Here is a 24,422-nt window from a genome sequence, read left to right on the forward strand (position 1 = left end):
ATTTTTAGGATGTGGTGATGCTTTAACACCTTAGCAGCCTTAGGAGATACTAGGTTCGCCTCACTAGCCCTTCTCTTAGAAGCCTTGGTTTTTAGTGAGGAAGCACTTTCATAATCAGATAAAGGATTGTCTTTAGTTTTAAGCTTTTGTAGCCACAAAAGAAGACGTCCTTCTCTATATCTCAGGGCCTTTTAAGAGAAAGTCCTGCAGATTTTACAGACTCACCTGGTGATAAGGGTGAAGGCACTAGATACACTTCTTGTGGGTATTATCTGAATGAAGTCTGAGTTTCCCACAAGAGTCAGATTTGCCTGAAGAGAGCTATTTTAGAAGAAGACATGCTGAACTGAGGAGCTGAAGAAATCCAGAAGGCCAAGAGAAAGCACTGAGCAGAGCTCAGGGAGACTCCCTACACACGTCGTGCAGTAAAAATTCTGAGAGCCTGGAGCCCTGTGGAGAGGGTTCTAGAGGGTGCTGTTGCCTGATTGGCTGGAGTGATTGGACAATACCTAAAGACTAGCCTGAGATATTAAAGTGAATGTTTTTCAATTCAATTCAATTCTTTATTTCGGTTATAATAACCATAAAAGAGTACCGTACAATAAAAAACAATCATTATGACAAAGTGCAGCATTTCTGGTGGGTACAAATAGTCCATACATAAATACAATATACAATATACAAAATGTTTAAAATATTAATTTATACACACTGTTGGTTTACCAACCTTTTAAAATAGGAATTAAAATTTTTTTAAAATTTTTTAAGAACCAGGCTTAGTGAAGATACCATTACATTTTTTGACCATTCCTTTTCCTAATTATCGCAACACTAAATAAAAAACGACTCAGGCTAAATACTATCCTCTGATGAGTCGCCCTTAAATATTCTTTCCCCATCCTGGACACGACGAAGACCCAAGTTGAGACAAATAGGTTTGATCCATTTTATCCTTGGCCGCATATATGCAGGGCATATAAAAAGAACATGGGTCTCATCCTCCTTTGCCTCCATATTGCACAATTTGCACAGGTCAGATTTATTATTATTGGGCGCCCATTTTGATGTTCTAGAACTGAGTTGCAAAATACCATAGCGATACTTTAAATACAGTGATTTAGCCAAAGGGGGTTCAATTTCATCCATATAATTTTCGAATTTGCTTTCACATTTAAAATTTAAAAATTTAAGGGTCAGTGGTCCAAGTTTGGGGTTATGTAATACAGAGTTATTAATATAGTCCCAATATGTGTCCTTCAACAATTTTTTAGAGGAATTGGTTAGTGAATCCGGATCTGTCCAAAAGTTGCGTAAGCCCAGCTTTGTGAACCAGTTTTCAATATACGCTAACCAAACCAACTGAGTAGCATTCTTTATTTGGATTATTTCCTTCAGTGCGTCTCTGTAGTCTGCAAGCTCATCAGTTGACCACAGGCGCACCCAGTACAGTAATGGGCGTAAATGAGCTTGATCGTCCAAGTGACGTATATTCAAATCCCAAAATAACGGGACAAGAGGGGTACAGCCCGGGATCGCTAAGAGTTGCCTGAAAAAACTGTTTTCTTGGACTGAAAAAGAATCTCGTGGTACATGGCCCCATAGTTCTGCCCCATATAGGGTAGCTGATTGAACTTTATATTTAAAAAGTTCAATAGCAGGTGATATTGCTTTAATAGGGCTACTTTTAAACTTCCTGATTATAGGGGCTTTATTTTGTATTAATGTTAACCTCGATTTTTCTATTTGCGGTTTCCAGTTCATTTTAGTGTCAAGGGTGATACCCAAATATTTAAAATTATTCACTTGTTCAATCTTTTCCTTATTTACGTTAAAGACTTTGTTAAACCCTCTGTGGGGGTTAATCGCCATAACTTTCGTTTTAGAAGCATTAATTTCAAGGTTTTTATCCAAGCAGTAGTCCCGAAATTTATTCAAAAGATTTTGTAGACCATTAGGTGTCTGGGAGATTAAAATCGTGTCATCCGCAAATAATAATGCCGGAACGGCTTGACCACACAGCTTGGGAGAGTCATGCTCGCAGCCCAAGAGGGTTTCAGGGATGTCATTTACGTAGAGAGAGAAAAGAGTTGGTGCCAAAACACAACCTTGTCGGACACCTCTCTTTATATTTATTCTCTCCGATAGCTCTCCATTTGGCCCCCACCTTACTCTTGCATAGTTACCCTCGTGTAGCCTAATCAATTGATGGCAGATGTCCCCAGGGGCACCCATAGCCCTCAACCTTTTCCATAACTGCCCCCTGGGAACCAAATCGAAGGCCGCTTTAAGGTCCACGAAGGCTATGTATAGATGGGATTTCCTTATATTAATGTATTTCCATGTTAAACATAAGAATCTAAAAACCTGGTCTACAGTACTAATTTTGGCTCTGAAACCTGCCTGGTATTTGGTAAAAATAAAGTGATCCTCAATCCACATATTCAATTTATTGAGAAGTTGACGCGCATAAATTTTTTGCAAGACATCTATCAAACTGATAGGTCTATAATTTGATGGGTTGGATCTGTCCCCCTTCTTGAAAATGGTCACAATTTGTGCACCCTGCCAGGTTTCTGGAATTGGGGCACCTCTTGCAATGTCATTACTAAGTAGATTAATATAGGGTGCCCACAGATTATTCTCGTGTTTCCAGAGGTCCCCAGGGATTTTGTCTGGTCCTGGGGCTTTGCCTTGTTTAACTAAATTAATGGCTAGTATGGTATCCGCCAGGCTAAATGTTAGCGTTGTATCACAAGTGTTTTGCCCTAGGTATTAGTTTGTCATTCCTTCCTCCTCCCCTACACATGAGTATAATGAGGAGAAGTGTTTGACCCAGACCTTTTCTTCTAGAAACCTATCTCTGGATTGCACACCTTCTTTGGTGCCCTTTGCTATAAGGTTCCAGAACAACGTTTGATCTTTTGATTTACAAGCTTGAAGTAAATCTACCCAGACTTGTTCATCCCAGGATCTTTTTGCAAATAAAATAGTGTTTTTATAAAATTTTCTTTTTTCTCTCAAGATATTTATTTGCTTCCCTTTTATGGCCTTTATTACTTCTAATTTAGCCTGCCGGCAGGCTTTGTTATACCAAAGGCTCTCCTTAGGCCGGTTATTCCGACAGGCTTGGCCTATGTTAACCTCTTTTGAGAGGATTTTCCTAAGTTGCTGCATCAGATTCCTATGTACTAATGATACCGAGCGTTCCTCAGTATTAATGTTATCTAAGGACGACATAAGTTTTACATAGAGTACATAGATTTCTCTAATTGTATCGACATTACCCATTACAGCAGGCCATTTTAAAGACCTGCAATTGTTGGACTCCAAGGGCTCATAAGTGGAAATATAATCACTAGGTATCAATACCTTAGGGAACATAAACAATGAGCCAGTGATAGTCAAAGAAAGAGGAAAGTGGTCACTTTCAATACGGTTGTCCACATTCAAGTCTATGAGCATTGGCCATAGGTTCAAGGAAACCAGTATGTAGTCAAGATGGCTAGTAGAACAACCTCTTTCAAAGGTCGGTTTACTTGGGCAATCAGAAGGGAGTCGGCCATTACAGGAGCGTAGGCCATGTTCCATAGTCAATCTTAACATCTGCAGTGAACTATTTGTGCAGGATGTTATGTAATTTGCGTCAATGCTAGGGATATTATAGGCCTTATCTTCTTCTCCATGGATATCATCTAGCCCCGTAATGGGTTCAAAGCTCCTATTAAGGTCTCCTCCTATAATCAGCATAGTTTTATGATCCAAACTACGGATAAAACCATCTAGTTGGGCTATTGTATCTGATTCTTTATTTGACGGATGGGGTCTGTTGTAAATATTAATAATACACATTGCCCGTCCTTTAGCGTCATTCAATTTTATAGCCAAAATATCAGGGCTGTTAGAATCCACTTGTGTAAAGTCAATACCCAGCGTGATTCTTGCCCAGATTATCAAACCGCCAGATGGTCTACCTTTATTTAAGTGTGATGCTGCTATATGGAATGACCTGTAACCTACTTTAAAAGAGAGTTCTACCCCCCATGTTTCTTGGAACAAGATGAGGTCCGCTTTGCTGATATAATTGTGCCATGCAGGATCGGACAGATTTTTCTTTATACCAGCAATATTCCAAGAGATTAACTTGACCACAACTTCCTTAGTACTGTCAGGTTGGCCCAAGTCTATATTTGTAAAGTCACCAGTTCTTATTATTGGTGGATTAATATTCCCCACTTCTGTTTGCAGGATTAGGTTATTATACTGGTTGACTATGTCCCTAGTAATACATCCATCCATAGTTGCCTTAATGGGTTTAGCAATAATATCATCCTCTTTATCATAACTTACATCAAGTCAATTTGTCTCGTCTAACCCATATAGCTCAGAGAAGCGATTATTTGTGGGTATGTGGAAAAAGTTGACGGGCCCCCACGGCATAACTTCATATGCCGTGCTTGCCCGGCATTTATATGTACGGGTAGCCTTCTCACTGTAAAAATAATTAAGATTTTTTATTCTAATAGGGCCCTTGTCATTATAGTATTCATCGTTACAGACTAGTGCCACTATATTTCTATCCCTGAAATTGACTATGATCGTGTCTCCTTGTATGTCTTTTGCCTTCCTACCTATCCAGCCAACCCTTCTGACAAACAGTATCTCCCCATTTAAGTGTCTAGGGATCGGCCTGTTCGTATTCAACCAGAATAACACTTTATTCTTTAACTCTTGGTAGGATTCTGCTTTCCCATTCTTCAGTTCAGGGACGCCAGTAAGTACAATTGTGTAGGGTAGCGAATCTGGTGGTAGGTCAATTGTTACCAAAGGAGTTTTTATACTTCCTTCGTGCTTATGTGTTGTTTTTTCTGTGCTTTGTGGTATAACAGCTTTTCCCTTCGTAAGCTTCCCTGCACTAGATGTTGGACTTTTAGCACGTTTTACTAACTTTTGTTGGTTACAATTCAGACCTTTGCAATTTAGAACCTTTGTTGATTGAACTGTCAATCCTGCACTTACAACGCTTCCAGCACTTATAGTGCTTGCAGAATCAGCATTGGATGATGGTAAATTCTCTGGTCTCCCTCTAACTTCTACCTTTATCAGGTTCTTTAGGGAAGTAAAATTATCCAGAGTTAACTGTTCCAATTTCACCAGCTTTTCATCTACCAATTTGATCCTTTCAAGGACTGGCAAAATCATTGACCTAACAATGTGCTCTATATGTGCCAGTGACCCATAGACACCCTCATTAGAAGCAGGAATTATGGTTCCAGTAGGACTACCTGTAGTGATGGTTTTAGTAGAACGCCCTTGGTTATCATTGGGCCTTACAGGTATCCTTTTTTTATGGGAGGTCTTTGCTTAGGGGTTTCCAAATCTTGAGCTTTAAATAGTTTTTCTCTATTAACTTTAATGTTAAGAGTAATTACTTACTGCTTTTTATGTACCGTGGGACTCCCACTTTGACGACGGGGAATCTATGAAAGATACCCCAATACTGGATAACTGATACTATGTGTATGGTATTTTAATTGTTGTGTGTTCCCTGTGGAGCCCACTATCAGATCTTAGATTACGGCCAGGGGCAAACGCTTTTATTCTTTTCTGAAGATAAAATGGGCCTTTGCCCTTTGAGGCATTATATGTGAGACAGCAGATTTTGAAATAAGAGCGTTTCTTCACAGGCAACCAGTGTAGTTTTTCCAGCAGTTGCGCTGAAGAGGTGCCAGAAGGGCAGTTGAGCACAAGCCTGGCTGACGTATTTTGAACAACCTGAAGTTTAGAGATCAGTGTTTCACTGACATTAGCAAACAGGTAGTTGCCATAATCCAGTCTGCTTATTACGATGGCCTGAACCAACGTTCTCCGGGCGGAAATAGGGATGTAAGGGAAGATTCTGCGCAATAGGCGTAGGTAATGGTAACATGAGCCAGTGGTGGCCAGAATGTGCTCTCTCATAGTTAAGGTTTGGTTCAATTTTAACCCAATATTTTTTACTGCTTGACTGGACACAGGTGAAGCACCCAGTTGCTGCGGCCACCAATCAGCCCAGATGGAAGAGGCTTTACCGAACAGCATGTTCTCGGTCTTATCTGCATTCAGCTGGAGATAGTTCCCATTCAACCAGTCTGAGATGGCTAACATGCCTGAGGAAAACCGTTCTTTTTCTGCCACAAAGTTGTGGCCTGGCGTAAACTTCTGTGTCTCTGAAAGGTTAGGAGGGCAAATGAGGCGCTATTAGCTAGTCTTATTTGGGCCTATAGATTCTGGTATGGTATGGTATGGTGACTCAGCCCCTACATACTGATATTTATGGTCCCAGGCATCGTTCGGTTTGAGCAGAATCCCTACAACACTGTAGTTAAAATAGTCAGAATGCAGCTATCCAATTGAAACCAACAGACAGCTGATGCAGTCATACAAGCACAATGAGTAAACAAAACGTTCATACCTTGTTTGTGGAGCAGAAGTCTGTGTTTGGACTGCAAGAATTGGAGTGGCTTCACGACTGTTTCCACTTTGCGAGAATACAGATTTTGTTCCGGGTTGGCCAATTCTGGCAACAGTCTGCATGAGACAAAATTTCTACAGGTTTGTTATTAAATAACTGAATAAATAAAAAAAAATTGGTTAATCGTGATGATATGCTCAGCCAGAATCCTTTTAAAGTCATCTTCATGAAACTCAACAATTAGAAAGGAAAGGTTACATACCGGTAATGCTAGTTCTGCATTGTAGGGATCTTCATTTGAGTCATAAATGTTGAATAATTCTCGCTGTTGGCTCGAACCCTGGGAAACCTTTTTAATATACATATATGATCCTTGGAGAAATCCTTGAAGAATGTTCCTCATTCAAGTTAATTTCCTACGGATTCTCAGTGAAATCTGTTGTAGCAAGCTGGCTCTTCTGTACATACTATACCAAAATGAAGTATAGTGTGTTCAGTGTCCAGTGGAACCCCAAAGGTACGTAGAGGTAAAAGTAGATAGCACCTTACTCTCTATTTGTGGTAGTGTGGGAAAGCAGTATGGCTTCATCAGAGGATAGTGTTAAGCATTTCTTGTACACACTTAGGCAGCAAATTATGTCACACACTCAAAGGCTGAACTCAGACAAATTTGTATCAAACATATTATTTAGTTATATTTATTTTCTAGAACCAAGCAAGCCTGGTACAGGTAAGTGTAAATGGTACTTTTCAAGGCAGGTTCAACAATACAAGCTAGCTGAATGGAATGTTTGTTACAGGTTTGTAAATCTTTTCAGTACAGTGGAAAATACTGTTAGATTACTTTTGATTACTTTACGGATTACTTTACGGATTACTTTTTCTACTCAGTGTGATATGCCTAGATATCATACTGGGACATTTTCTAGAGAAAAGGTGAGTAAAGCAGTTTTTCAAGTTCTCATACAATACGGACATCACACAATTATCAAGGAAAAACAGTCAATGTATACCTATGGAGAAAATATGGTTATCGGTTAACAGGTAAGTACTAGGTTGTGGGAGTTGGTATTCTAGGGTTAGACCTTAGTCACAAAAGTAAGACCTCCTTTGGATCTACACACTTCACCAATCAAAGAAATCAACACAAACCACACAATAGCAGGGTGAGAATGGACATCAAGAATGTAATCAAAAAACCATGTCAGAAAAGATTACACAAATTTATTAAAAGATTCGCAAATAGTCACATATATCACACAATATAAAATATGACACAAATATTTGATAAAACATTGACAATATCCAAAATTTATACAGAATGGATAAAATGTGGATTAAAATTTTTTTTTATGACCCATTGGCAAATAAAATCAAACCAACATCAATAATCATACAACACAGTACATTAGTAAATTGGGAACAGAAAAAAAGGACAAATTAATCCTATTAAAACAAGGAAATCACCAAATCAAAGATTCATCAGTTGTAACCACAATGAATAATGATCCAAGTATATACGTTACAAAACCATTGTAATCACAGATTTTGTATGATTTCCTCTCATTAAAGCATCGACGCGTTTCGGTGGGCACTAATACACAGCCATCACCTTCTTCAGGAATTTTAGCATAAGATCTCAATTCGAATATCTATATGGAAAAGATCTGGAAGAAAATATATATGTAGTAATTTAAGTGACTACCAAGATATATTCATTAAAATAATATTTGATACATCCTAATGTTAGAACCAGGGTTCCCCCAGGGTCAAGTATGCACTCTCAAAGCACCCTCAGCTGCACTAGGGTGGCCGGGTGCAGAGTGCTGAGGCCCAATGTTATCGGATAGGGGGCCTCCGGTTGGTGGCTGCTCACGAGCAGGCCACAAGGTTGAGGGAGCAAAGCTCCTGGTGTTAGGCTCAGGAAAGCGGGATTCGAGTTGGCACCCAAGGTACACCCGCAGCGGTGCAGAGGCTGCTGGGTGCTGTTTGGCCTTGGGTGCCCAGGTGTTTTCAAGGGGGCTTCTTCGGTTGTAACAAAGACTGCAGGCTCGGGGACGAAGATATTCTGGAGAGGACTGTAGGAGGCTGGCTCTGTATATACTATACCAAACTGAGGTACAGTGTGCAGAGTCCAGTGGTACCCCAAAGGTAGGCAGAGGTAAAAGTAGATAGCACCTTACGCTTTATTTGTGGTAGTGTGGGAGAGCAGAAAGGCTTTATCAGACGTAGTGTTAAGCATTTGTTGTACACACTCAATTAGCAAATGATTATCACACACTCAAAGACTGAACTCGGACCATAGTGGTTTGTACAAAAACATTCTTTTCGTTATTTTATTTCCTAGAACCAAGCAAGCCTGGCACAGGTAAGTGATAAGTACTTAGCAGTAATAACACAGTTTGTAAACAATTGTATGGCAAAAGCTACTTACCAGTATGCATCTGTTCTTGGCATGTAGAGCTGCAGATCTACACTGTGCATAGATCACCAACTGGAGTTGGGCCCGGATGTTTGTAGTAGTTTTTCCTCTTGGAAAGTCTTTGGAAGTCACGAGGTATGTGACTCCTCCTTTGGATCGTATTGCGCATGGGCTTCGGCTCCATCCTCCGAATGTTTTTCGCCAGCAGGGAAATGATGGAGCGTAGTAATAAGCAGTGAAGATGCCCATGTGTGCTGTATCTAAATAAGATAAACTGGAACAGATAAAGGTAGCCGGGGAGGCGGGTGGGTGTGTGTAGATCTGCAGCTCTACATGCCAAGAACAGATGCATACTGGTAAGTAGCATTTGCCGTTCGAGGCATATGAGCTGCAGATTACACACTGTGCATAGATTATATAGCAGTACCCGCTCCTATTGGCGACCACCAGTATCTGTTGCAGTGGTTTGAAACAATGTTTTGAGTACAGCCTGGCCCACACTAGCTTGTTGCTTAGTTTGCACATCTACACAATATTGTTTAGTGTAAGTGTGCGGTGTAGACCATGGAATGTTTCCTAAAAATGCCATGGAAGCCCCTATTTTACGTGTAGAGTGGGCTTTAGGGGTAACAGTGAGCATACGTTTGGTTTTGTGGTAGCATCTCCGTATGCATTTGACAATCCATCTAGCTATCCCAGATTTGGAGATGGGGTTGCCTTTGTGTGGTGGTGAGAAAGATACGAACAGTTGTTTGGTCTAACGAAAGGGTTGTGTTCTCTCGATGTAGTAGAGTAAGGCTCCTTTGACATCTAGTGTGTGGAGAGCTCTTTCTGTAATGGTCTATGGCTGCGAGAAAAATACGGGCAGTTCCACAGATTGGTTTAGATGAAAGGGAGAAATGACTTTAGGGAGGAATTTTGAATAAGTGCGGAGAACAACTTTGTTATGGTGCATTTGCAGAAAGGGTTCTTGAATGGTGAGTGCTTGTATCTCACTGACCGTTCTGAGGGAAGTAATGGCTACAAGAAAAGCAGTTTTCCATGTTAGGAATTGAAGTTCACATTTGTGTAGAGGTTCAAAGGGAGGCCCCGTTAGTCTGGTCAGAACGAGGTTTAGGTTCCACGCAGGTGAGGGTGGCACTCTGGGGGGAATTATCCTTTTGAGGCCTTACATGAAGGCTTTTATGGCAGGTACTCTAAAGAGTGATAGATGTTGTCTGTTTTGTAGATAGGCTGCTATAGCCGCCAGGTGCAGTCTGACGCATAGGCCAGGTTGCATCTTTGTAGGTGTAGTAAATAACCTATGATGTGTTGAATGGACACATCTAGTGGATTGAAGTTATTGTTGACACAATAGACCACAAAATGTTTCCACTCGGCTGCGTAGCAAGCTCTAGTGGTAGGTCGTCTAGCTTCTCTGACGTTCATACAGTCAGGGGGAAGATTTAGATAACCGAATTCTAGGATTTCAGGAGCCAGATCGCAAGGTTGAGCTGAGCTGGGTCCGGGTGCCTGATCTCTCCATGGTTCTGGGTTAAGAGGCGTGGAGAGAGGTGTAACTTTTGGAGCGGTACTACAGATAGTTCCAGCAGTATGGTGTACCACGGTTGTCTGGCCCAAGTTGGAGCTACTAGGATGAGAGTGAGGGAGTGTTGTAGTTTGCGCACCACTAATGGAATGAGTGGCAGATGCTGAAAAGCGTGCGCAAAGTTGCCTGACCAGTTCATCCATATCACATTGCCTTTGGACAATGGGTGTGGATATCTGGCGCCGAAGTTTGGGCATTTGGCGTTTTCGTGGGTGGCGAAGAGGTCTATCTGTGGATGCCTGTGAAAAAGTGCCATCTTTCTTGCATGGTATGCCCCCACTTTTTGCTGAATTGCTGAATGTACTTTGACTGAGTGTGCCCTGGACTCCTGCCAATCAGGTGCCCAGGGCCTATGTTCCTTCCCTAAACACACAAAACCCAAATTGGCAAACCCTGGCCACATGTCAGCCCCTGGTAAATGGTACCCTAGGTACCCAGGGCCTTGTGACCAGGGAAGGCCTCTAAGGGCTGCAGCCCTCATTGTGCCACCCTTAGAGGCCCTGTACCCTTACCTTTGCAGGCTGAGTGTTTGGGTGCAAGACAAAAACAAAGTCGACATGACACACATCCCTGTGTGCCATGCCCATCACCTACACTGCCATGGCATACATCAGCCACCCCTCTAGCTGGGTGCCTTATGCCAATGGTGTGAGCACAAGAGCAGGAGCCCTGTGCCCCTACAGTGCCCAGGTCCATTCCTGAGCACTAAGTGCAGTGCTGCCATTTAAGAGTACATGGTGCTGAGAACTCGTCAAACACGAGCTCCACAGCACCATAATGGCAACACTAAACCCATACTGATGCCAGTGTGGGATTTAATGTACCAAGCACCCCAGAGGACATCTTCGAGGTGCCCCCTTAAACCTAACCTATAATCCACGTCTGCTCTGAGGCTGCCTAGGCTGCCACCCAGCAGACATGTTGCTGGACCCCTGGGTAGGAGAGCCCCAGCTCTCCTGGGCCTGCAACAATTCACATCCTGGGCGAGGTGCTAAATCTCCTCCCCCAGGATGGGCAGGGGGAAGCTTCAAAGGCATGCCGCCTCTGTGAGCTTCCCCAGGCCACTGCAATCCCCCCACTCTGACAGGAAGCTTTGGCCGGAAACCCCACATAAGGACAGGGGATGTGCCATCCTGCCAACCCCACCCCTCAGGTGGGGGAGGCGAGGGGAAGCACATCTCCGGGCACTCGCCATCTTGAAGATGGGGAGCCCTACCCTATCAGGTCTAGGCTACTGCCCCCCTCCCACAGGAGAGAGGCAGGATAGGGGATGTACCCACCCCAGGACAGGGACCCATTGGTCCCTGCCCTTCATCTACCTGTAACGCCCCTAAATCTAGTATTTAGGGGCACCCTGAACCTTCCTTCCCCAGATTCCAGATTCAAAACTACAAAGAAGAGCCAGAAGAAAGAAGACCTGCCCTGCAGCTGCTAAAAAGAGGAAGACACCAACTGCTTTGGCCCCAGCCCTACCGACTTGTCGACCCTGCTCCTGCTCCAACCCGGCATCTCTTGTGGCCAGCAACCTCACAAACCCCGGAAGACCTGGCTACCTTTTGGCTCTAAGCCCCTGGGACTCCCATGAGTAGAGGCTCTACTCAAAACCTACCTCTAATCCCTGGCAGCAGCCCGGAACCGCGAACCCAGCACACTGCATCAGCCAAGCCTAGCCAGTGCCGGAGTGAACAAAGACCACGAGGACGACCCCACGGCGACTGACCCCGAATCCTGCACCCAAGGACCTCCCTCGACACTCCTGAAGAAGCCTGCAGCCTCAGAACAAGGTGCCCCCCTACCGCGATCAACAGAGGGTAAGATTTCCCGACACTAAAAGGCACCCCTGCACGCGGCTCCCCGGGACCCCCTGTGCCCAATCCCGGGGTACCTACCTACCCTCCAACTACCCAAGCTACCTCTCGAAGTGGTGGTGGCACCTGAAGAATCCTCCTCCCCGAGCTTGCAGTCTTTCTAACCCGGAGATTTCCCATTGAAATCAATGGAGCACCCGAAAGCTCAAAAGCACCCTGCACCCAGCCGCCCGAGTGGCCCTGGCAGCGAAAACTCTACACCTACCTACTTGCCCTGAGTAAGTGACCAGGAGCCCAGCTCCCACAGCCGCGTGGCTTGCCAGTCAGCAGCCACCAACCAAGGCCCCCCCTATCCCTCATAGGATAACATTGGGCCTAACACTCGCTGCACCCGGCCGCCCTAGAGTCGCTGAGGGTGAAACAACTGTACCTACCTGACCCTGGGGGACCCCCAAGAGTCTATGCCCAGAACCTCAACTATGCCAGTCGAGTACTTACCCTTAAACCAATAACTCTATTTTCCTCATAGGGTAACATTGACTGGCATTTTCCATGAAATTTCTTGTAAGTGTGGACTTCAAATCTTAAAATATTCACCAAAAATCAGCCGAGTAACGAAAACTAAAATACTCACCTGCTCTTAGGTGAGTTCCCAGTGCTGGATCTTGGTGCCCAGCACTGACTCTGATATATACTTACAACTGTACTTACCCGTAACCCAATTTTTTTCCATAGGAAATCATTGACTGTTTTTCTGTGAAATTTCTAAGTGTCAATTTCTGCAATCTTTAAATATTCTTCAAAAATCGTATAATATCTGAAAACGTAATTACTTACCTGTTTTGGATAAAGGTCCCAGTACTGAGTCTAGGCACCCAGTACTGGATTACAAAAGTAACAATAACATACTGTACCTGCAACTTGAATTTTCTTCCATAGGGAATCATTGACTGTTTCCTTTGAAATATTTTTTAAGTGTCAACTTTTAAAATAGCTAAATATTGTTTAAAAATCATTACAGTAATTAAGTCGACTTTCATCACTTTATTCCGAGTACTGACCCAGGACTGAATCTAGGATCCAGTCCTGGAATTCCAAAAGTAATCTAAAAAGTAATCTGTTGCAAATAACTTGAATTTTCCATTGAGCTCAATGCATTGTTGTGTTTAAAATAGAGTTGCCTATTGCAACCACTTGTAACTGTATTTATATCAAACCTCTCATTCTGAGAAAGTATATTTTAAATCCAAGTGTTGGTTCTAAAATAAAACAAGGATATATTTTTTATATATAAACCATTGGCCTAGAGTTCAGTTATTGAGTGTGTGAGACCATTTGCTGACTGAGTGTGTACAACAAATGCTTTACACTGTCCTCCGATACTGCCTTACTGCTCGACCAAGCTACCACTTTAGAGAGTAAGGTTAAATCTAACTTTAGCCTCTGTCAAACCCTGGGGGACTGTGGACTCTGTACACCCTGTACCTATTAAGGAACAGTATATACAGAGCCACTTTCTCACGATGCCCCCACATTTGAAAGTACGGGTGTAGAACTTGTGGATGGAGTTCCCACTCGTGGATCTGTTGCGTTTGTCTGCTCAGCAGATCGGCCATAGTGTTTTGGACTCCTGGGACATGTTGGGCTAGGAGAAAGATTTTTTGGGGTATGGCCCATCCCCATATGCTCCATGCTAGCTGAGAGAGCTGCGGAGAGTGTGTGCCACCTTGTTTTTGTATATAGGACATGGCTGTCATGTCTGTGCGGACTAAGACTGCCTTGCCTGAGACATGTGTTTGAAAGGCTTTTAGGGTTAAGAATATGGCTAGTAACTCCAGATGGTTGATGTGGAGTAACTTTTGTGAGGTGTCCACCTGCCCTGCATGGTGTGATGTAGTAGGTGAGCTCCCAAGCCGGAGAGCGATGCGTCGGCTGTCAGTACTATCTGAGGAACCGGTTCCAGGAACAGTCGCCCTCTGGAAATGTTTTTGGTGGTCCACCACTGCAGAGAGCGATGGACACGACAGTCTACCAACACCAGATCTGTTAATTGACCCTGGGCCTGGTTCCATTGGCACGCTAAGCACTCTTGGAAAGGACGCATCTGGAGTCTTGCGTGAGGTACTATGAATATGCAAGAGGCCATCCTTATTATAAGTTGCATGAACACTAGAGCGTAGAGTGTGTTCCGGTTGAAATTTGGCACGAAGAGCCTGAATGCTTGCTATCCTGGCAGGGCTGGGATAGGCTAGCGCTTTTGAGGCGTCTATGGTGGTACCGAGGTATTGTTTTACGTGGGACGGTTGCAGATTGGACTGTGTGGTTTACTGTGAAGCCCAGTTCGTGAAGTAGTTGGATAGTGACGTGAGTGTGTCGTACACACTGGTTGTACGAGTTGGCTTCTATGAGCCAGTCTAGGTATGGGAAGACGTGGATGTGTTGTATTCGCAGGTGTGCTGCTACTACCGCTAGACACTTGGTAAACACCCGTAGTGCTGTGGTGACTCCGAATGGGAACACCTTGAACTGATAGTGTTGACCAACCACTACAAATCTGAGAAACTTCCTGTGAGCCTTGTGAACAGGTATGTGGAAATAGGCGTCCTTGAGGTCTAGGGTGGCAATTAAGTAGTTTTGGGAGAGCAGGGGGAAGTACCTGCTGGAGTGTGACCATGTGGAAATGGTCTGAGTATATAGTGATTTAGGGGTCTGAGGTCTAGGATGGGCCTGAGAGTGTCGTCCCTTTTTGGTATGAGAAAATATAGGGAGTAAACTCCCATATTTTGTTGGTGGGTAGGAACTAGTTCTATCGTACTCTACTAAAGGAGGGAGATTACCTCCTGCTTTAGAAGTGACAAATGTTCCTGTGACATTGGGCGTTGTTTGGGTGGAATGTTTAGAGGGGTAGATGTTAGTTCGAGGCAGTAGCCTGAACAAATTATTTGTGTTACCCATTTGTCTGAGGTGATAGTCCAGACAGAAAGGAAATCGTGGAGTCTGCCCCCGACCGGAGTGGGATGGTCTGGGGGAGTGGAGGGAAGTCATTGGGTAGGGGTGGAGGCAGAGCGGGAGGTGTTAGTCTTGCCTCTGCCTTTATTATTGTTGCCCCTGTAGCCGCCTCTTTGGTAACCCCTTGTGAAGGTGGATTGGGTAGGGGCTTTATAGGAAGTAGAAGCGAGATCAGAGGAGTAGCCTCTGGAGGTGCTTCGAAAGGAAGAGTGGCGAAAGGAGCGCCTGGGAGGGTGCGACTAAGGCTCCCATAGACTTCGCCGTATCTGTCTTTTCATTTTTTCCAGGGCATCGTCAATGTTTGGGCCGAACAGATGTTCCTGGTCAAAGGGGTGGTTCAGGATAGAAGCCTGCACCTCTGGTTTGAAACCTGAAATTTGTAGCCATGCATGCCTACGGAGGACGACGCTGGTGTTAATTGTCCTAAAGGCGGTGTCAGCTACATCTAGGGCACAGCGAATGGAGATGTTGGTGATGGTTTTACCCTCCTGGATTAGCTCGTTGGCTCTTTTTTTGTTTTTATCAGGGAGGTGTTGCATTCTGGCTTCCAGCTCATCATAAAGTGCCCTGTCATATCTTGCCAAAAGCGCTTGTGTGTTTGCGATGAGCCATATGTTGGCAGCCTGGAATGCAGTGCGCTTGCCAGAGGCGTCTAGGAGTTTGGACTCCTTATCAGGTGGTGGTGTCTCGCCTGAGGCCTGGGAGTTTGCATGCTTTCTTGCAGTGGACACTACTAGGGAGTCTAGTGGTGCTGGCCCTCTGATGTAGGGGCGGTCTGGAGGGGCGGCCTGGAGGGGCGGCCTGGAGGGGCGGCCTTATACTTCTGCTCTATGTGAGGGTTGATGACCCTGGCCATGTCTTTAAAGACCTCCGGCGCATGCTTGATAACCCCTCTAAGCATGGGCAGGATGGAAGTGGCCCTGTGTGTTGTGTCAAAGGTATCTAGGAGGAAGTCTGGAATGTTAGTCGTCCCATGGGTCTGGGGAGTCTGTAGGAGTGGGGTCCCCTGTGGGTTGGTCATGGGGCTCGTCCCCTGTGTCATCGTAGACATCGTCATCATGCTCATCAGGAGAGGGTGTGGGGGAATGATTAGGTGGGGGAGGAGAAGGAGGAGGTGAAGGTATTCTCAAAGGGGAGGAAGCAAAGTCTTTCCTCTTTGGAGGTGGAGCTGGGGCAGGCTTGTCCAGCGGTCTTTATGATGCTGAGCATCAAATGTCCAGTTTTAGGGTCTTTGATGAAATAGTTCAGTGAGTGGCCGATCCCTCAGCGCCGAAGACGTCAGTGCCGTAGGTTTTTTAGTCTTGGAATCGGCATCTGTTCGTTGTTTTGAACTGTGCTGGTTCGAGATGGCTGGTTGTTTCCTCGGCTCCGAGATGACTTTCGGCTTCGAGGTGTGGGTGTCGATTGCTTTGGGTTTTTTGCTCGGCTCCGGGGACGGTGTCGGTACCGAGGAGCTGGTGATGGTCTTCGGCGCCGAGTGCTTCGGTGTGGAGCTCGGCGTGGAGGAGGGGGGAGGCCATTTTCTTCTTTTTCGCCACCGGTGCGGAGGAGTGTTTCTCGGCACCGACAGGCTGGCTCGAGCCAGAGCCACCAGAAGGCTTGATAGGCTTCTTAACCGGGCCCGAAGGCGAGGTGTGGGAAGCAATGTCTTTGGTCATGCCTAGGCCCGAGGGCGAAGGCGTGACCGAATCGTTTTTCAATGCCGTCGAGGGTGGGGGTGGATGTTAGTACTCACGCACCTCTGTGCCGGAGTTATGTCCTCGACATCCGAGTAGTCTGTTTCGGAGGCGCTGACGAGGCCCTCTTCGGTGTGCTGTTCTTCTGGAACATCGACGCCTTTTCCGAAGAGGTCGTCTGGTATCGCTGTCAACGAGTGTGCCATGGTTCTCCTCGCCCTTCAGTCTCGAATGGTCGTCTTGGACTAGAAGGATTTGCACGCAGGACAGTCTCGAGCCTCATGTTCAGGGGAGAGGCAGGTTTCACACCTCACGGAGATCGGTGTGGGGAAATTTGGACCCACATCGAGTCCACTTCTTGAATGGAGTCCTTTCCATCAGCCAGGACCGGAGCTTAGGTAGGCCCGAAGGCCTTCATCGACGACCCGAAACGAAGACTTCGAAGGATGAGAGTCTTGTTGAGTGTGGCGATCGCAATCGAAAACAATACCACGAAAAAGGGGAGGATTGCGTGCCGATCAGAAGAACTGGAAACTGTTCGGAACTGGAGTGCGAAGAACACATCCGAGCCCAATGGCGGAAAAAAACAATTTGAGGATGGAGCCGAAGCTCATGCGCAATACGATCCAAAGGAGGAGTCACATACCTCATACCTTCCAACAGGAAAAACAACTGCAAACATCTGGGCCCAACACCAGATGGCGATCTATGCACAGTGTGTAATCTGCAGCTCATATGCCTCGAACATATGCTTTTGATAGATTGTACATATACTTTGTATTGGCTTTTCAGTAGACTGTCAAGTAGATTACTTTGCAGATTACTTTGCTTACACAGTGCAATATACCTGGATACTGCACTGGGACATTTCCTGTAAAAAGGTAAGAAAAATCGTTTTTGTTATTTGGTTACAGTTTTAAAGACTTTAGATTTTCCACCTCCACACTTAGAAACTTTTCACAGAAAATGTAATCCTAGGGAGGAAAATTGGTTTATCAGTTCAAAGGTAAGTGTTCGGTTGTCGGAGTTGGTAGACTCAGGGGTCCCCCCCAGGGACAAGGATGCACTCTTGTTACACCCGCAGCAGCACTAGGGAAGCCGGGTACAGAGTGTTGAGGTCCAATGTTATCCAACGGGGGATTGGAGGCCTCCTGTTGGTGGCTGCTGACGAGCAGGCCAGAAGGTTATGGGAGCCAAGATCCTGGTGTTAGGCTCAGGGCAAAGGGGGATCCGGTTTAGCACAATAAGTGCACCCGCAGCGGAGCAGGGGCGGCTGGGTGCAGTGTTCTATTTTGGCAAAGGTCTTCTGGGTGCGACCACCACTTGGGGAGGTAAGTTGGGATCTTGGGGGTTGGTTAGGCACCGTCGGTTGGGCCACCCAAGGCCATGGGGTGTCTGGTGCAGGGGTGCCTTTTAGGGTCAGATCTTCTTACCAGCTCCTGGTCGTGGTTGGGGGGGGGGGGGGGACCTTCCGGTTTGAGGCTGCAGGCGTCGGCTTGAGGCAGGTCAAGGGTCGCCAGATCTCGGGTCAGGATCGCCGGGGGCACTACAGATTGGTAAAAAGATTGGGACCCATAGGTCCCTTCCCTGGGGTGGGTACACCCCCCCCCTATACCACCCTCTAGTGGGAGGGGGGCATAAGCCTTACCCTGGTAGACCGAGTCCCCATCTGCAAGATGGCGGGGACAGTTGTGCTTCACCTCGCCTCTCCCACCTGAGGGGTGGAGTTGACAGAGGTGGGCACACCTCTCTTCCTCACTTGTTTTTCCCGCCGGTTCTCCCGCCCAAAGTGGGGGTCAAAACCAGTGGGGACCAGTTGCTGAAATCAGTAAGTGGCCTGGGGAAGCTCACAAAGGCAGCAAGCCTTTGAAGCTTCCCCTTCGTGAATCCTGCCCATCCTGGGGTAAGACGCTTAGCACCTCGTCCCAGGATGTGCATTGTTTGAGGCGCCCCCGAGAGCAGCAGGCTCTCGACCCAGGGGTCCAGAAACATGTCTGGTGGTGGCAGCTGAAAGCTGCCACTCAGCCTGGACACTAGTGTTAGGTCTTTTTTCAGGGGGCATCTCTGCATTTTTTATTAAATCCCACACTGCCATCAGTATGGGTTTAATGTGCAGAGAAGTTTGATACCAAACTTCTCAGTTTTCAGTGTAGCCATTATGGTGCTGTGGAGTTCATTAAGACAAACTCCCAGCACCATATACTCTTTATGTCCTATCTTAGACATTGTAAGTGTAGTGCTGCCATTGAGACTGTAGGGGTACAGTACCTCTACCCTCACCACTGGTTTAGTGCACCCAGCTAGAGGAGTGACGGCTCTATGCCAGGGCAGTGGGTTGCAGCCATAGCACACAGGGATGTGTGCCATGTCGACTCTTCACTTTGTTCTGCACCAAAACACGTAGCCTGCAAAGGCAGTGGGTTAGTGTAATGGTACAGGGCCTCTAAGGGTGGCACGATAAGTACTGCAGCCCTTAGAGGTCATCTCTTGTCACAGTACCCTGGGTACCTGTATTACCATTTACCAGGGGCTGATCTGTGGCCAGAGATGCCAATTGGGTTTTGTTTTTAATGCAGGTTTAGGGAGAGAACATAGGCCCTGGACATCTGATTGGCAGGAGCCCAGGGCAAACTCAAAGCCCATCAGAAATTCAGCAAAAAGTGGGGGCAACCATGCAGAAAGAGGGCACTTTCTCACAATGTTCCAGTGCATTATCCAGGTATACTTCACTGTGTAAGAAAAGTAATCTGCAAAGTAATCTACTTGACCATCTACTTGATGTCTACTTGACATTCTGAAAAGCCAATACAAAGTATATGCACAATATTTCAAAGCATTGCATTACTAGTAGTTCTACTGTAACAAAATCAAAAGTAGATATACAACTGCAATGCAAACTGTATTACTTCTTTAAAGTACTCATCACTTACCTGTGCAAGGCTTACTTGGTTCTAGGAAATAAAATGACTTAAAGAATAATTTTATACAAAACCAATTGATCTGAAGTTCAGTCTTTGAGTGTGTGATATAATTTGCTGATTGAGTGTGTACAACAAATGCTTAACACTACCCTCTGATAAAGCCTTACTGCTCAACCACACTACCACAGAGTAAGGTGCTAGCTACTTGTACCTCTGCCTTTATTTGGGGTTCCACTGGACTCTGTGCACACTACACCTCAATTTGGTAAAGTATATACAGAGCCAGATTCCTACATTGGTGAATCAGCGGTGGGATATACAACTTTGCATTTGTTGGACTAACTTGGCTACCACCTGATCACACAACATAACTCTTAAATGGTCTATAGAATTCTGATTTTTGAACTGACTTTTTTTCAAATTACTAAAAGTATTATTAGGGCATCAGTTAAGACCCTTTAGAACTTTAGAAAAATATAAAGTTACTTTAGCTAGGGATAAGAGGGGTTATAAATTTCTTTTTTTTAAGAATCTCTTAATAAGAAGCCAGCTGTTAGTGAAGATAACCACAATGGCATAGAGGACTAGGTTAAGGAGCTCAAGCTCATCCCTTACCTCCACGTAACTTTTAAGGAAGTAGGGTCCCTATACAAAATTAAAAACAACCATGGGGTCCCATCCCACCAACCAAAAGCTCCGGGAGCTGTTGGCTGGGTATGCTAAGGACCATCCCTCTGGCAATGGTGAAGACCTCTTAGATGCTCAGATGTGAAAGATGGAGGGGATGAGGAGACAGACCAACACCCCCCTCCACCCCCACACACTTCATAGGGAGATAAGGGCCCCAGCGGCCCTGAATACAAAAATAAACCTCTCAGTACCTAGAGCCCACACAGGTGGATCATGTACCACAGAGGACCGCCTCAATGAGGACAACCTGCTAGCCAGGTGGACCAAAACATTGGATCTAGAGAACAGACTCCTGGCTCTATAAAAGAGCAGAGATGGGCCTAACAGCCATCAATGGTGGCAGCAATATACTTAATAAGGATAGAGCAATGTTTGGATCCTAAAATCCCCAAAGGGATTGTCCCTAAATATGAAGAGTGATGATATCACAAAATGGTTCACAGCCTTTGAGAGGGCTTGTGAAATGAGAAAAGGCAAGACGCCGCACTGGGGAGGCACTCCTTTGGGAACTGTTCTCTGGTAACTGCAGAGACAGACACCTGACCATTTCAGGGGCAGATACTGGGTTTTATGGCCTCATGAAGAGAACTCTGATTGAGGGATTTGGACTCACAAATGAGGAATACAGAATTAGATTGAGGGGGGGGGGGGGGGGGGGGGGGGGGGTCGCTCACAAAACCCAAAACCAATCCTGGATTGACTTGGTTGACTACTCAGTTAGGACAGTAGATGGTTGGTTAACTGGACACAATGTGCATGATTTCAATGGACTTTACAATTGGTTTATGAAAAGAACATATTTTAAGTAATTACACTAACGAAACGTTACATCAACATTTGGAAGACCTAGGTCTCATTTCTCCCCAAGAATTGGGAAGGAAGGCAGAACATTGGGTCAAGACAAGGGTGACAAAAACAACCAATGTGGGTGACCAAAAGAACGGGCTTACAAAAACGTCCTGAGGTGGTGAGATTCTCCAAGATAAAAAGCCTGAGTCTTCAAAAGGACCCCAAAAACCTGCACAGGTGGGTGGGTCCCAAAACTCTTCCCAATGCACTAATAAGCACAGAGGAAATAACTTTGATCCTGCAAAGGCCTGGTGTAACAACTGTAAAAAGTTGGGACACTTAACTGGAGATTCTACTTGTCCTAACAAGAAGCCCCCTAGTCTGACTTCAGCTACTCCTGGTGTAGCCAGTCTCCAGAGGGGATCAGCAGTGTGCCAAGAGCAAACCGGGTTGCACACTGAAGCAATTCTAGTCACAGAAGGGGAAGTTGTGTTTGCCACTTTAGCTGTGTGGCCACACAACTTAAGAGAAATACCTACAATACCCTTGTATCAATGGAACTAGAATAGAAGCCCTGAAGGATACAGGTGCCAGTATCACTATGGTGAGATATACACTGGTTTCCCCAGAGCAATATTTGATTGGGAGAACTTACTCAGTCACCAATGCTGACAGTGTTACCACTAACCATGCAATGGCTATGGTGACATTAGACTGGGGGGGGGGGGGGGCGGGTCTGAGCCAAAACAGGTCGTGTTCTCTCCAAAGCTTCCAGCCGCATGCTTGCTTGGCAATGACCTGGAAGCCTCAGCTGGGGCGGAAGTAAAATAGAAAACCCATGAAGCAATGCTAGACATCCCTGAGATGGTGTGTGTAAAAACCAGAGCACAGAGCAGAAAACAGGATGTAAAATAAGTGTTGGGGCCTGAAAATATGGCCCAACCTTCCAAGAGAAAAGGTAAGACTGGGAAACCAGCTTCTGTACAAGAAGATCAGGACCCCTCTCCTCAGGGGGAGGACTTGGACACCCGAAAGGAAACTGAGCCAATGGACTTGACCCTTGCCAGGTTGAACTCTTAGGCCCAAGGGGACCCTCTAGGGGCGACCTATGCCTTGGACAGCAGGATTGTCCAACTCTTGAAAGCCTGATGCAGCAAGCTGCTACACAGGAAAAGGGAGATGTCAGGAAGTACCCACAGAGTTTATTGGGAGGAGGCACTACTGTACACTGAGGCCAAGGACCCCAACCCTGGAGCTACTAGGAGAGAGGTAGTGCCTCAGAAGTACAGGGAGTTCCTACTAACTTTAGCTCATGACACTCCCCTAGCTGGATATCTGGGCCAGACCAAAACCTGGGAAAGGGCAGTTAGCCACTCTTACTGGCCCCAGAGTTTGTCAGCTCCTGTGTCACCTGTCAGGCCAGTGGCAATACAGGTGGCACCTCAAAGGCCCTTCTGATACCACTACCTGTGGTGGGGGCTACATTTGAAAGGGTAGGTGTGGACATAGTGGGTCCACTTGAACCTCCCACAGCATCAGGGAACACATTCATTCTTGTGATAGTAGATCATGTCACTAGGTACCCTGAGGCAATTCCCCTTCGGACTACTACAGCTCCTGCAGTAGCCAAGGCCCTCATTGGTGTCTTCACCAGGGAAGGGTTTCCTAAGGAGGTGGTTTCAGACAGAGGTTCCAACTTCATGTCCTCATGGTCAGTTAAACTGCTCTCCCACCCTCGCAGCTCCACCATTAAGTAAGGCCTCTCCTGAGCCCCTATACTCCCGTAGTGTTGGTGTTCGAGGCCCTCCTCCACCCACAGGTTATACCTGCGCCTCATCCCTGGTGGTCCAGTGGACCTTTACTCCTTTCTCTCGCTCTGCTTTCTGCTGAGTTTTCACCCTTTATTCTTCTCACCCTTTTACTCCATTTCATTTTATTGTCCACCCTTTTACTCTTTAAATTTTTTCCTCTTTTCATTGCTTGCTTTCCCCCATTTTTCCCGCCGCTGCTGCCCCAGCAGCACATAGCCCCCAGGGTGACCAGGCCAAGCCAGTTACCCTCCCAGCTCCTGCCTCCCAGCTGTCCAGCCCTCCCCAACCCCTACTCAATAGCAGCCGCTGAGCGGTCGCGCCGCGACCCGAGCGTGACCAGCGCCAGGAACCATGGACCTACGAACCGCCGACGCTACAACCCAGCAGTACTCTACGCCCTCAACCCAGGCGCAACAACAACTGCATGCTAGCATCACCAGCCGACACCTGCGGACCCTTCAGCTGTCACTGCTGCCGGCACACCTGCAGCACAGCCTGGAACACGGACCAAGCACAACCCGCCCGCAAGAACACAACCAGACAAAAGACCCTGCAAGTCATCCTCTTCAACGCCCGATCACTCCACAAACATGCCACCGATATCTGGGACCTCCTCGACAGCACCACACCGGACGTAGCATTCTTCACCGAAACCTGGACCAACACCACCTCGGGACCGGACATCGCCCTTCCCCCAAGGATACAAGATCGACCGGAAGGACCGCTCCACCCGCCCGGGGGGAGCAATCGCCATCGTCCACAAATCCACCCTCCGGCTGAGCACACTACCCGACGAGCCCATGGACCAGATGGTACACCTACACTTCAAGATACAGGCCATCCCTACCACCACGCTCCGAAGAACTCTAATCTACTGACCCCCCCCCCCCCCCCCGTACCTTTCACAAACTCCACAACGGACATAATCTCCCCGCAGGCTATCGCATCCACCAACTACACCCTGTTGGGAAACCTCAACTTCCACCTCGACAACCAACTAGACCCCAACACCATATCCCTCCTGGACAACATCCACAACATTGACTCGGCCAGATTGGGACCAAGCCCACGCACTCAGCAGGACACACCCTCGACCCCCTCTTCACAACAGGAAACTCCATTACTTTCAGCCACACCACCAACGACCCCAATACCGCAGCTCGAACTCTGCACAGATGGATCTCCTGACAGCGCCAACACCATCGCTCCCCCCAAGAAGAACACACACGCCAAAAAAGCCAGATGATTTACCACCGA

General features: G+C 46.2%; 1 protein-coding gene across 6 annotated transcripts in view; it reads right to left on the reverse strand.

The window, feature by feature from the left end:
• The window catches only part of CDC27 (cell division cycle 27), a 1,680,535-nt gene that overhangs the window by 1,039,682 nt on the left and 616,431 nt on the right, over positions 1 to 24,422 (reverse strand). For 3 of the 6 annotated variants that reach the window (XM_085650282.1, XM_085650285.1, XM_085650286.1), the window contains one exon: positions 6,452 to 6,567. In XM_085650282.1, coding sequence (XP_085506408.1) covers positions 6,452 to 6,567 — 116 coding nt within the window. Of the gene's footprint in view, positions 1 to 6,451; positions 6,586 to 24,422 lie in introns of all 6 variants that reach the window. The other 3 variants (XM_085650283.1, XM_085650281.1, XM_085650284.1) reach the window with 1 other exon arrangement.

Source organism: Triturus cristatus, chromosome 1_1, assembly GCF_964204655.1.
Source record: "Triturus cristatus chromosome 1_1, aTriCri1.1, whole genome shotgun sequence".
Lineage (NCBI taxonomy): Eukaryota > Metazoa > Chordata > Amphibia > Caudata > Salamandridae > Triturus > Triturus cristatus.